Below are 13,581 nucleotides of genomic sequence, written 5' to 3'. Positions count from 1 at the left end.
AAAAAAAAAAAAAAAAAAAAATCGCCGCTGGGGTGAGGTCAAGACGACCTACTGTACTTTGTCAAAAGTAAAGGACAAGAGCAGTTAAAAAAGATGTTGGAAATAAAAAATTACGGAGGAGGAAGGTGAGATATGAGAAAGAGGACAGACTATTGATACATATAATCAGGAGGCAGATGAGAAAAGAGACAGACATCGACAGGGGAGAGAGGAGTTAGAGCCTGGAACAGGTGGACGAGCTGAATACCAGAGGATGAAGTAAATAATAGAGAGGAGTTAACTGATAAATAAAAAGATAAAGATAGATGAGTGAGCCAGTGTGTGGGCGAGAGAGTAAAAAGAAAGGGAGGAAACAAGAGAGTGAAATCGCAGGAGGCCGACAGAGATAGAGAGATCTAAGGAGCCAGCTACTAGTCCAGGCAGCTCTCTCATTCGGAGCCAACCCTTCATATGTGTAATGAATGACTGAACTGAAGAGAAGAGATAACAACGGAGGTTGGAGTGGAGTCAGATATGTTCAGACCCACGCACAGAAGCTGACAGCGTATAGCTGTTAACAGCACGGGGCTCATAAAGGACCAAAACATAGACAGAGGGACAGGAAAAATACAGAACAAGAACAAGAGCAGCAGGGATGGAGTGAAGGAGTGACTGTCTGGCACTAATCCAGCGGTGTGAAAGTGCCTTCAAAGCCTCTCCCTGTGCCCACATATCAGCTAGTGTTTCCTGTCTATGGTTAGTGTTGTTATGAGAGAGCATAAACTGTATTTTCTGCCTCTCAACATGGTTGGGTTATGGGTTGAAGGGCCTTTGTAAGCCTATCTGAGGGGAAGATCTCAATCTGTTTCCTAACTGTGAGTAGTAGCGTGGAAGCTCTGCCACTGTGGCCACCCAGGAGAAGAGGATCCGGCCACAGTTGGTGGTCCGGTTACCAGCTCCAAACATGTGTGGATGGAGAGCTGGTAGAAGCAGTGGTGTGTACAATATGTGTGTCTATCTGTGTTTATCTGGCTAGCACGTTCAAGAGCCTGCAGTCTATAGTTTATACTCATGTGCTTTTCCATCTGCCTGATCCATATCAAACATGTCTTTAAAAATGACATCTAAAATAACTAATGTAACAGTAAGGGCATCCAGACAGGTCTTTCCTGGCCAACCTCAGCTTAAAGATCATGCAGTGATAGTCTCAGCTCAAGTCCGTTTGTGTTACCATACCTGCACAACAGAACTGCTGTTGCCCTTGTCCCTCCTCTCCAGTTGAACATCCTGGGACCAGTCTTCATCTCCTTGGGCCCTCACACACAGTTCGGTCATCTCAGCGTCTTCTAGCACATAGGAAGGCAACTTGGCTCCTGCCTCTAGGCAGTCACAGTGTTCCCTTACCACAGTCTGACTGTCAGGACCCACGTAGTGCTGCACCACTCGCAGCTCAATGTCCTGGGTCAGGTAGCTGCACATAATCTGCCGCCCACAGATTATTACCTGCAGAGGAAGAGGTCACATTGGGAGAACTGCCACAATTAGGAAAAGAATAATTCATCTCATGTACTGTAGGAGGCAATAGACACCGAGCCTAGAACACAGAGATGGCTGCAGTATTACAATGCCCTCAAAAGAAGCAGCTCTTTCATTCTCTATTCATTGAGCCTGACTTAACAAAAACATGGGTTCTGCTCAAAAATGAGAGTTTGACACTCCAAAAGCACGTTTTTTTTGTTAACTGTTAAGGATCACATTTCACAAACCCATTACCACTGGGACGGTATGCAAGGAATGCTAGTGAACTTAATACTGCAAAATCCAAGAACCCACCATTTGTCTAGTAGTGTTCATAAAAATAAAAAAAAACATCCAGGTATAGTGTGTGTGATAATTATTACATTAGTCCAATGTTTCATATGCTTTGACAAGTACATCTGGTGAACGCTCACTTTTGAGAATAAAAAACATGAGTAAAGAAGTTAGGAAATAAGGTTGCTTGACATATGTTGAGCTGTGACGGGGCAAGTCATCAAATGTCAATTCCCAACCACTGAAAGGTCATCAGTGCTAGTATATGAATAACACACACAAGCATTACGCATCAGTAAACCCTCAAATTCAACTTTCACTAAAATGATTTGGAGGGTGACGCCTTTTAGAGCTGCACTGCTGCTGTGTGTGATTCCTCACTGATTGATCATTTTCAAAGATCACTCACCATATACAGTATGAACACACAAGTGCACACACAACTTTACCTTTCGTCTTGCAGTACATCCATGTATCACCGATATGAACTGTACTTGTATGTCATATACTATGTGTGTATTGTACAGAAATACATAAATGCACTCAAACACACAGCCAAGCCACAGCCACCAGGGAGCTCTCATCTGGGAGTGACACATCTAATTGTGCTCAGAATTGATTACTTCCACCCTTCTCTGTGAGTGTGCGTGTGTTTATGTCTTTGCATGCACGTGTATGGCTGTGCGTGTTTTTCAGGTTGTGACACTGATAATGATCTTGGAAAGAGGGAAAGAGCTTGGCCCCTAATGAGGTAAATCTCCATCAATCATTACTTTATATCCATATACAGACACACGTCGGCAGCTAGCTGTAATGTACACACACGCAAACAACACCATAACACACTTTCTTTCCCTGACCGCCCATCTTCCTGTTTTTTTTTCCTTACAACTGTTAGTGCCATTTCCTCTGTTGACACTCGTCCGCAAAATGTAAAAAAAAAGAAAAAAAAGAACGAGAGATCTGTTTTAGAGATAATTCAAAGTGAAGTGAATGTGTAGATCTGTTGTTTTTTCTCTTTTTGGTTATTATAAACTGCATATTTTTAGGGTAATGCAAGCAACTTGAAGCTTTGTTTATTATTATCATTTTATAGATGAAATGATCAATCACAGATCAAAGAATCAACACATTAAATGATCGTGAGTAACTGTCCATATAGAGCAGATCTAATACCCCTGCCATCACATGTGTTCTACCACAGACATCAAAGTATGCCCAGTGTGTGTGTGTGTGTGTGTGTGTGTAATTAGAACATGTATGTGTGCAGATGTGTGTGTGTGTGTGTGTGTATGGCATTTTTATGAGGGAGATTTATACGAGGGGGATTTTTTTTACAGCAGTCAACATAAGGTGCCAATATGAATGATGAACATGCCGTCACAATAAAAGACCATAGGGTAGCTAGACAGGGAGGGAGAATACAGCAGTGTGTGACATTTCGAGGATGACTCCCCCGTCCTCAAAAAGAAACACACAAGATGAGGTATGCTCTCGCAGGCAGGAGCCAACTTCATCTGTAGTGGCAGCCGCTGTTTCACTCTGAGGCTTTGTGTTGTGAATTGGATGTGACCAATGCTCATACCCTATCATTGGATTCAATGGGAACAAGATGTAAGCAAAGTCTGGGACAGACGGAGGAAAAAATGTGAGAGGCCGAGTCTGTTTTGTCTGGAGGACGTCAGGAAGACATGTGCGACACTTGACACTGTTTACATAACAAAGTGTCACCGCTATAATCAGATGGCATTGCAGCGCTTTCAGCCTTGTATTTGTGGAAAAATCCAAACATGATCCACCACCATTCTTAGTGTAAAAAGGCGAACGCGGCTGGTTTATGATTTGGTTTATGATTTGGTTTATGATTTCCTGTGATCTTCTGTGTGGATTGATGGGACTCATTGTGTTTCTGGATGGCTTCAGGCTCATAAGCTTTTGTTTTAGTGCTATAAAACAGATTACAAAAACAGAATACAGTCTGTTGTTAGCTGAGCAACAACTAAATCATAACATACAAATGGAAAAAAAATTGAAGATTAAAAATTGCTCATCCCAAAATGAGTGCTGGGAAAAAGGCCAGGCTTCCAAAGTGACACATAACAGTGGTCAACAAGGCATAATGCTGCAAACAAGTTCCTGCTTTCTGTGTAGATCTGGACCACTTACAAGACTTTTTATAGATTAGCAGGAAGATAATCTGCAGGATCCCTATATTCTTGGTTTTGTTGAAAACTGTGGTCCTTGTTTATTGCTGTGGTTTATTTGCACCACAAATCTTCACTTGTCAATTAAAAAGCATTGTCAGTACTGTGAGTCTAAGCCATGGATTTTCTGCAAATGAAATCCGGGTTGGGTAACGCTCTCCTTTAATTGCATAAACAAACTACAAAGTTCTTGTTACAATTATTCCAAATAAACTTGATGCGGCTATAGGACATTCACAATGTGTAACTTCTTGTATGTGAGATGACTCTTACCAGGAAATACCAAACATGACACATCTGTGCTCTATAACATAATAAACTCCATCCAGTGGGACAGTGAGATAAGTCTATGTCAAAACAAACCTGTTCTTTGAACAGCAAATGTAATACTTTTTATATCAGTGTCTTAAGTATTGTAGCAAATAATAGACATTTATTGTGTGTATGTGTTTTCAGGATGAAGAATGTAAATGCCGTGTTTACAACTTTACTTTTACTGCATATTTTCTCAAGGCTTACGTTTAAGAGCTTTTGTGTGCTTTTTATTACAATGACAGCATGACAAAAACAACCAAACAAACAGTAAGTCAGTAAAAACTGACTGTACCTGTTTCTGGACACCGTTGAGTTGCAGCACCTTGATGATGAGCGAGGCGGTGCGTCCTTTGTACTGAATAGTCCTCAGCAGAGTCCCTACATTGTCCACGCTGAAGGCTTCTGACCAGCGCCAGTTCCCCCATCCCTCGATGCAGATGTGCAGCAGCTGCAGGATGGGATGAACACATACACACACAAACACACACACAAACAACCGAGACAGAAGACACCAGACATCAGAGGTTAGTCTTCTTGCCCTTTATTTATCCCCAAGCAAAAGGCAAGTAAACAACAAGATTCTTTGTTTAGAAGATTTTGGTAGGGGGGAGAAGGGGGACAACAAAGTTCCTGTTTACTGGTGCTGAGCAGGCTTGCTGCTGTTGGAAGTAGAAATGGAAGGTCGCACACAATAAACTGGCTGGTGGAAAACAGCTGATGTGCAAGCTCATTATTGCTGTGTGTGTGTGTGTGTGTGTGTGTGTATGTGTTATGTGTACTTGTGCGGTTGGATGTGGAAGGCTCTGTTCTCCACACGTCTAAATAAGAGGCAGATAGTTTGCCTCTCGACCTTTTCAGCTTCACCTCCATCACTTCAATGTGGAGCACATCCATGTGTGTGGCTAGGTGGAAACACAGACTCAGGAGGAGAGCAATAAACAGATGCTGTCCTACCTTTTGAAATTTGAACAACCTCACAACAGTTGACAATTTTCCACATAATTTCTTGTATTGACAACATGGCAGCAGAGCTGAAAATATGTAAAGATGCACTATTTCTAAATAGCTGTTCTTCATTACACACTGTCACATGCAATACGAAACCTGGATTGGTCAAATGTCCATTCATGAATACAACACATCTGTGCCACAGTGAGGTCATACAAAGACTATCTGTCCACTTCTCACCACAGGATGCTGAGCACTACTTGACAAGGAAACTCATTTGTCAAACAATGTGAGTGTTGTCATGAGATTATGGTCACAATACAGGAGCAGAACCAAAAATACGTAGTGAGATCTAAAGCTTTCTCCCCTCCCGAGGCAGTGTGGCTGACCTTCCACCTGACTGAACTCTGTGTGTCAGCTCTGCTGCCAACACAAGTTCAAACTTTCAGCAGTTAGAAAAAGAGGAGAGAGAGAGAGAGAGAGAACGTGAGAAAGACAAAGAACGTATGTTGGTCTATAAAGACAGGGGAGACAAGGGGGTGTGGTACGGGTTCAATACACTCCCAGAGGAGTAGATTGAAACCCTGTAAAGCGCTTTTGAAGATTTACACTTTGGCTCGTCGCTTCAATGTGCCGAACATTTAGCCAATCTGTTTAAAGAAAAACAAATTACTCCTAAGGTCAAAGAGCACGGGGGGGCCCTGGTCAAGACCTTCTATGTTTCTCTCCACTGCCATCTTTCCTCACTGTTTGAAGGCAGATCTCTTTACAATAACATTCTTAATCAAAGCCTGAATTCACTTTCTTCAAGATCATCCCTCTTTCCCTGTTGGCTGACTGGAAATGACATAATTTCTCAAATCTCCTGCTCAGTGGACTTACTCACAGGGAAAGTGGCAGCATGGTGTAAACAGCCAGGTGTCGGAGGTTAAGGTTAAGCCAAAGAGTAGAGAACCCTAAACCAGTACTTTCATTATAATCAAGAGTCCAGTTAAGATCGTGGTGGTTTAAAAACTTTGAAAATAACTGTAATGTGGGATTTTCTGCCACCCTGCCTCCACTCTCTCCTTAAGTGACCTGGTAATTGATGAGATGGAACCCTTTTAATTTGTGTTCAACTTCAGAATCTTCTGTAACTTCCTAGGATTAGCCTCTGTCTTTTGGATTTCGAATGGTACTGCATTGGTGTTAATTATGACCAAAATCATGTGGGCGATGAACCCGCTCTGCTGTGCCTCAGCACAATCTGCAGGACCGATTTGTTATTTCAACAATTCTCTCTCCTTTAACCCCTCTGTTCCTCGCTGTGCACTTTATCACGCCTGTGGCTCAACTTGACCTTTAAGGGAGAAGTCATAATAATGTCTCTCCTCAAACTTCAAACAGCGACTGTGCTCTTATTCATCACTGTTCTGACTCAAGCGGTGGAAGAAGAAAGAAAACAGCAGTGACACAGATGAACTGGACACGTAGGACAACAAGAATGAAAAATAAGAAGCTGTTTTGCCTCTTTGTGTCTTATCCAACTGTTGTGACACTGAGAAAACCCAGTCAGCCACATGTGGTGGTTTTATGCACATGGATTAAATCCTCAGCCCTTGTTCTGTGCGAAAATGCATTATAAAGCTAAGCTAATATGAGACTTCAGTGGTCTGAGTTAGACAAATGAAATGGGTATTGTCCAAAGTTAGAAGATTTTTAGTACAAAATTCCTGCTTTGGGTTGCTGTCGCTCTGTTGAGGTTCAGTAAGATAGCACTGGTTATGGAAGCACAAAGAGACTTGATTTATCTAACTTCATCTAACTAATTAGCCTAAGATGAACTGTAGAATGCAGAACAAGGACTGCAGACTTTGTCCCCCTTAATTTTTTTTTTCTTTAAAATTACTCTAGGAGAAGGTTCCTTTGCTGGCAGTATGCACAGGAAGACCAGTTCCAGCAACCAATGTAAATATGATCATGTCAGTATTGTTTTAAGACAAAGTAAATATACTGTAGGTGACAACATGACAGTGGACGATGAAAATTACAAGTGCTCATTGCAACTTAACATTAACATTGAAACTTAAATACCGTAAAAGTTTTCACTCAGTTTTTTTATTTTGCTTGTGGTGCCCGCAGGCATGTTAAAAAACCATAATCACATCTGCTTTCTAATTTGAAGATCTCTAACCTCCAGAACCAAAATGATGAAATACCCCACAAAGCCTTACATGAAAGTAAGGCCAAAAGCTGCCTGTACTGTATAATGCTTTGACAAGGCCAGTATGGCAAGGTGACAAATAAACTGGACTGAAATAAGTCAGAAGTGCATGCAGTACTGTAAGTATAATGTTTAAATTAATTCAATGCTTAAAAACTTAGATTTAACTTTGATAAACATGCCAAATTGTAATAATTTATATTTTCATCAAGTCCATGTGATATATGCGAAATGTGATTCTTTTACTTTACTAGTGTTTTAAGAAAAAAATTACTTTATTTTGAGCAATCCCAACCATTAGCTTGTAACTTTAGATGAGAATTAAGTTTTTATATAATTTCCAAATAAATCTTTCATAAAACCCCTACAATCACCCTCAGTAACTGGCGCTGAGTTGAAGATTTTGTGTCCAAAACTAACTAAGAATCCATCTGTCATATTATGATCATTGAGTGTGAAAGAAATATGTAATTGAAATCGCAATCTCTCCTCGTTTCCCTTAAAACCCCGGGGAGAGATTGTGTTTATGGCTGGCTGATGATGGACACTTTGCTTCCAGCACATTACTGGGCTCCAGCTTTGGTACTGGAGTGATCTGTTTGGAGATTATTAAACTGAATAATTGGATGTAACCGCACAAAGAATTTTCACTCTGTGACTGCATTGTACTGTACTGGAATATTGTCTGTTATCTGTTTTGCTGATAGTGAGCAGGATGTGCCCCGGGTCATGTCATACTGTTGCTTTTCTAATAACAACTCTGACCACAAGCCCTGGCGTTAATGAAATATGAAACGAAATAAAAAAGTATTTATCCAAATTCTTTGGATGTAACTTGACAAATGGTATTGATATATCATTGAAAGGCTTTAGTCATTAATATAATTAAATTACAATTACTCATCCCATTTTCTTTAGAAATTAACTGACAACAAGTTACTGATATGGCTTTTGGTTTGACAGTGCATCTTAGCCTTGGCCTTGTATCAGCAACAGTGACATGTTTGTCTGCACACACTAATAAGAAGAATTATGATTACGATACTGATGATTCATCTTAGTTCCATGGAGATGAATCCTCTGATTGATTTGACAATGAGAATGTCCATTCCTGCTTGAACTGAATCAACTCCATTCTTTAGTCTAATGTCCACATCAGATTGCAGGGCCACATCATCACAGGAATGGCAGGCCTTCTTGTGGTCAAACATGGCAATGATGAAAGCTGAAGTTTGATATGGCTTGCATATTACCACATTACCACTGGATTTACTGGCTATGCCACAATCCAATCTGCTTAAATAACTGTAGGTATCATTGAATGTTGAGCCGTTTTGACATGTGTTTTAAAATCAAGCAGTCTGCTGAAATTGTGACTAACCTAAATGTAACAAGGAACACCTGTCCACTAAACCAAATATCAGAGGGTCAGAAAGATGACGTTAAAATCCCCCTGGATCATGCTGGGATCATGTACAGTGTTATCACAAGATCAGTACCACATGAAATAGTTGAAACACCATTACCCAGATTTCCTAGTTGCTATGGAAACTAAATGCAGAACCCAAACATGGGACTGACACATTCAGAAATTGCGTTAACTTCTGAGAATTACCATCACTACCCGTCTAAACTGTAAGTTATATTCAGTGAGTCAATCAAACAACCAAATTCCATCATGGGTACGATGTCATGTCTTCCTGGTACATTGCTTAATCCTGTCCCGTGAGAAAATCATTAGCAAGAAAAATTCCTGTAAAAGACGGTAAGATATCAGAGAGTCATAACCAAAGCAGTGACTATTAATTTCCTGGTAAACATAGAGTCATTACCTCATTCGAATGGCAAACACTCAAATGTCTGCTTTGATATTGTGGGTGTCGGGATGAACAAGTTTAAATGGACAGAGAGACACATACTGTACAATTGGATAGGCACAAAAATACACACACACACACACCAAACGCTGTCCAACCCCTGTCCTCTAGCAGACAGAACGAGTCACTCCTGCCACTGTAACCACTATCCGTCTATTGTCCTCAAGCAGGAATGTGCTTGGGCGCACATAACACAAATTAAGTGTCTGTCCGCAGTGGAGATGTAATCAGTGTTCCTGGATGCTGCAAAAATGGGCTAACAAAGCCGCAGTGGTTGCTGGTCGTCTACCCATTACTACCATTCCTTCATTCCATCTCACTCAGACTATAATAGGAGATTTGAGACTTGGAGACATGGAGTAGAGGTATAAACAACACCAGTAGCTTTGCACATGAAGATTCCATAACAGGCCCAAAGAGGCTGTGGCAGGTCTAAGATGGTTGATTACCACTCAATTCCACCCAAACGAGCCAAATTAAACTCTCTGAAGCTTGAAGCTTTTTTTTTTTTTTTTTAAATTTGCATTTTTTTCATATACAAAAGGTTTAAAAATACTCTGACGATTCTTTCTACTGCCATTCTTATTTAATGTCATCTGGGTATTGATGAGGATAGAGGGATGTGGAACACAGGCCTGTCTTGTCTGCTGAAATAACTTTGGGACCAGGGAGCTAGCTAGCCACCTAACAAATCAGAAACAGACAACAAAACAAAGAAATATGGATTACTTTGTCCTCTAAAAAGGATGAGTATGGGAAAGAAAGGAGAGGTAGACAGAGTTGAACTGCAGTGAGAGAGAGAGAAAAAAAAGAAGAGCATAAATGAGTTTAAGGCAGAACAGAGAGACACAACAGTATCCTTGCCAGGGCAGTGAGGGCTAACCCATGTAACATGAGGGAATTATGGTGGCTTTAACAGCTGTCTGCAATGCTTCTCTCCTCCTTGGCTCCCTCTCTCTGACAAAAGAAGCAAGGCAGTGCAACATCAAAGCCCAGATTTGCAAGTCTAAGAAGCGGTTTGAGAGCTGGAAGAAGGTACAGAGAGAAGCCATTGTGTGGGTCCGTGGTTGACAGAGGAGATGTTAAGAGGTTTATGCTCGACTAACACTGTTCCATAGTTCTCCCTCTGGTTTCTACCAAGGCATCTTAGACATCCAGGGCCTCAAGGGTTCCAGGAGACGCAGACGCGGCAAGTGTTTGCACCAAATGAAGGGAGCTGACAAAAGGAGTACTGTCTGAGAAGGGAGAGGTTTCTAAACCGCATGGTGGGGGGATGAAGAAGTCAGTGGTCGAGGACCCTTGGAAGGACAGAGACCTTGTCTCAGTCTAAAAACACACAAAAAACAAGTTTGCCCTGGGTTGTACAAATAAAACAGAGAAACTATTGTAACATGCTGCACGCATACAATATACACATGTACAGCACAGACGCAGGCCAACATAGCTTCACCCACAGCATGTTCGGACTTATTCTACCAAAACATCCATCTTTTTGGCTTGCTTATTTCTGTTCAGGGTCACATAACATTGTAGCCTATCCCGGCTTACACTGGATAAACATCAGTCCACTGTACATACTGCACATAAACACATTTGTTCATACAAACCAAAATAAACAAACACACATACTGTACATACAAGTGAACAAAAAGTGGTATGTTCTTGATCACAGGCTGATTAGGCAAGAGAAGACCTAAGTCACCCGTACCATGACCACAACTAGAGTGCCTCTAATCTACCAGCAACTGTGGGCTGACTGCAGTCTAACTCAGACAACGTGAATTCAATTGATGTCTCCAGTGGTTTGACAATGCAATGCATAGTGCAATGTAACACTTCACTACAGAGAGGATTGGTTCACTACAATGAAACCACAAGCTCTCCTGCAAAAGAACAAATGCAGCATGGGTTAACCCCATACAGCTACCACTAACCACAGAGTGGTAGATTGTGTAATGAAACTAAAGCCAGAGAAAATGTAGAAAACATCATCACCACAACATGGCCATATGCTAAAAAAGTTTTTCCTGCTTCCAATTCGAGTTACTGGTCAGACATGTGCATTAGTGTCCCCCACTGTCTCTGGTTGGCTGACAGCCCACACACATGAATGGCACAAGAATGACATGTTGATACAACTCTTGGTAGCTTTCAAACATATGTTGAAAATATTATTTCAAATTTCAATAATTCGAATGGTATTTTTCAATCTGTGTGATGCTGAGAATAATTTTTCTCTTAGTCTTACAGATGTTTCTTATAAAATGCTTTCATATTAGACGTGCTGTATAAGGTGAGACACCTCTCCGGGTCCCAGGGTGTTGTGCCACTTGTAGTTCCTACTGTGGCCACTAGGGCCAGCAATCAGTGTGTAGATCAGTGTGTTCCTGTGGGACTGGTCATACAGCATTAAGGTGCTGTCCGTGGTGCTGAACCCAGGGCATCACCAATGATTGTCTTTTGGTGTCCAGTTTGAGGGGGGTTATGGTACCTGATTAATTGCTGGGCTGGATGTCTGAAATCTCAGTCTTGCAGTTTTAACAGTTCCACAGTGCATTTTCTGTAATGTCAAAAGGTCTGTAGTGAGCTTGTTTGAATCTTATTGGAGTTGTAATTTGCATTTTGTAGCTAAAATTGTTGTCTTGAGAATCCTGTGATTTATAATTGAACACATAGAATATGGTCAATATTTTCTGTATCTTCCAGCCATCTGCAGCTCCATATTTTTCTTCTCATCTTCTTCCGTTCACAGTAGAATTGCACAAAGTAATGTGGCTCTCTTTTTGTCAACATTGTTTAGCACACAGCCATCTTGTTACATTAAAGTTTGATGGAATTGCCACTGGACGGAACCATCCTATGTTCAGTGTGGACTCCATATCATGGTTGCTCAGTTGATCTGCACTGTAGAGTAGAAAGACAGATTAAAACTTGTAGTTTAAACTTGCTTCAGATGTATGGAGAGGGAGGTGTATCTTTTGAAGCAGCTGACCTATCTATCTCAAGGGATGCACTCAGCAATGGAATGATGGATGGTGGATGAAAGCTAGTCTGGTGCCGGTTTCGAGAGCTCACTATTGAATGCATTAAAGGTTGACATTAATTGAGTGTTCATGGGGTCGCAGATTTGAATCTTTATACTTGGGCCACATGTGACAACAAGAGGTTGTCAAAAGAAAAGACACCAGCTATGTAAAAACATAAAACACAGGCCACAGTGAGACCTCATTCTGTAAATGACATCATAGTGCACCAGAGGGTTTTGAACTTGTTAAGACTGGGATCTGAATAGAATAAATCTGCTGTCACAATGTGGCCCAGGGTCATTAAAACATACCAACTTTTGTCGTGTGGAGACCACCAGAAACAGTTCTGCTGCCCAAACAGGGTTGCAACCCGTGGTTTAAGACGCTTTGTTGTAGTTTCAAGGCCAAGGATTTGATGGAGAGAATAAAACATGTTTTTTAAACTGCTAACACATTGGCATGTTTAAAAAGATTTACATAGAAAAACAAATATGAGATTCTAGCAGCTCAGCTCTCATCAACATGATAATTAAATTAATCTCCTTGTGTCAAACTGAGAACTTCCTCTGGGACAAACTACACAGAGAATGGAATTACTCAAATATATATATACACACACACACACACAAAGTCATGACAGACCAATGGCTCATCAGATATACAACATGGAATCAAAATAAAATCTCACGGCATGTCAGTAAGAGTGAGAAAACAAACTCTTCTCAAATGTTAGGCTAAGTTCGGAGGGATGAGCAGGAATTAACAGTACAAAGAGAAAAGAAAGAAGAAGAGAAAAGAAGAAAAAAAAACAAGTGGTGAAGGTGGAGACTCACTGTCCTCCTTGCATTTCTCATGAAAATCTTGGCTGTGGCAGCTGTGGTAGAAAGCTGGGGAATGTATTGTTTTAAAATGGTTGGATGAGGCCCAAATGGTGGGTTGCAGAAAGATGAGAATGGGTCCCCAGAATATTCAGGAGTCATTGATTTCAAAAATTACTGGCAACATTATGTTGTTGAAACTTTTTCTTTGTCTTTGCAATATAAGTCAAACATGAGGTTCAGAACTTCTTGAGACATATCCTATTAATCACTAATCAAGCCTGCTCCCAACAGGCACTGCTGGGAGAAATAGTTTCAGCTCTCCAGTGACGTATACAAAGAATAAATACTAACAAACCGCAAGTGCCACTTTCTCAAAAACAAAAGCTTTAGCTTGGT

The 13,581-nt window shown here is 40.9% G+C and overlaps 1 protein-coding gene across 3 annotated transcripts in view; it reads right to left on the bottom strand.

Moving 5' to 3' along the window:
- vps13b (vacuolar protein sorting 13 homolog B) overlaps positions 1–13,581 on the bottom strand; it is a 312,301-nt gene that overhangs the window by 24,286 nt on the left and 274,434 nt on the right. For all 3 annotated transcript variants that reach the window (XM_019256535.2, XM_019256534.2, XM_027286989.1), the window contains exons 47-48: positions 4,603–4,758; positions 1,216–1,482 (exon numbers count right to left, since the gene is read on the bottom strand). In XM_019256535.2, coding sequence (XP_019112080.2) covers positions 1,216–1,482; positions 4,603–4,758 — 423 coding nt within the window. The remainder of the gene's footprint in view (positions 1–1,215; positions 1,483–4,602; positions 4,759–13,581) is intronic.

The sequence above is a fragment of the Larimichthys crocea genome, chromosome XIII (assembly GCF_000972845.2).
Source record: "Larimichthys crocea isolate SSNF chromosome XIII, L_crocea_2.0, whole genome shotgun sequence".
NCBI lineage: Eukaryota > Metazoa > Chordata > Actinopteri > Sciaenidae > Larimichthys > Larimichthys crocea.
Note: the sequence above shows the minus strand (reverse complement) of the source record. Positions and strands in the feature narration are given on the sequence as shown.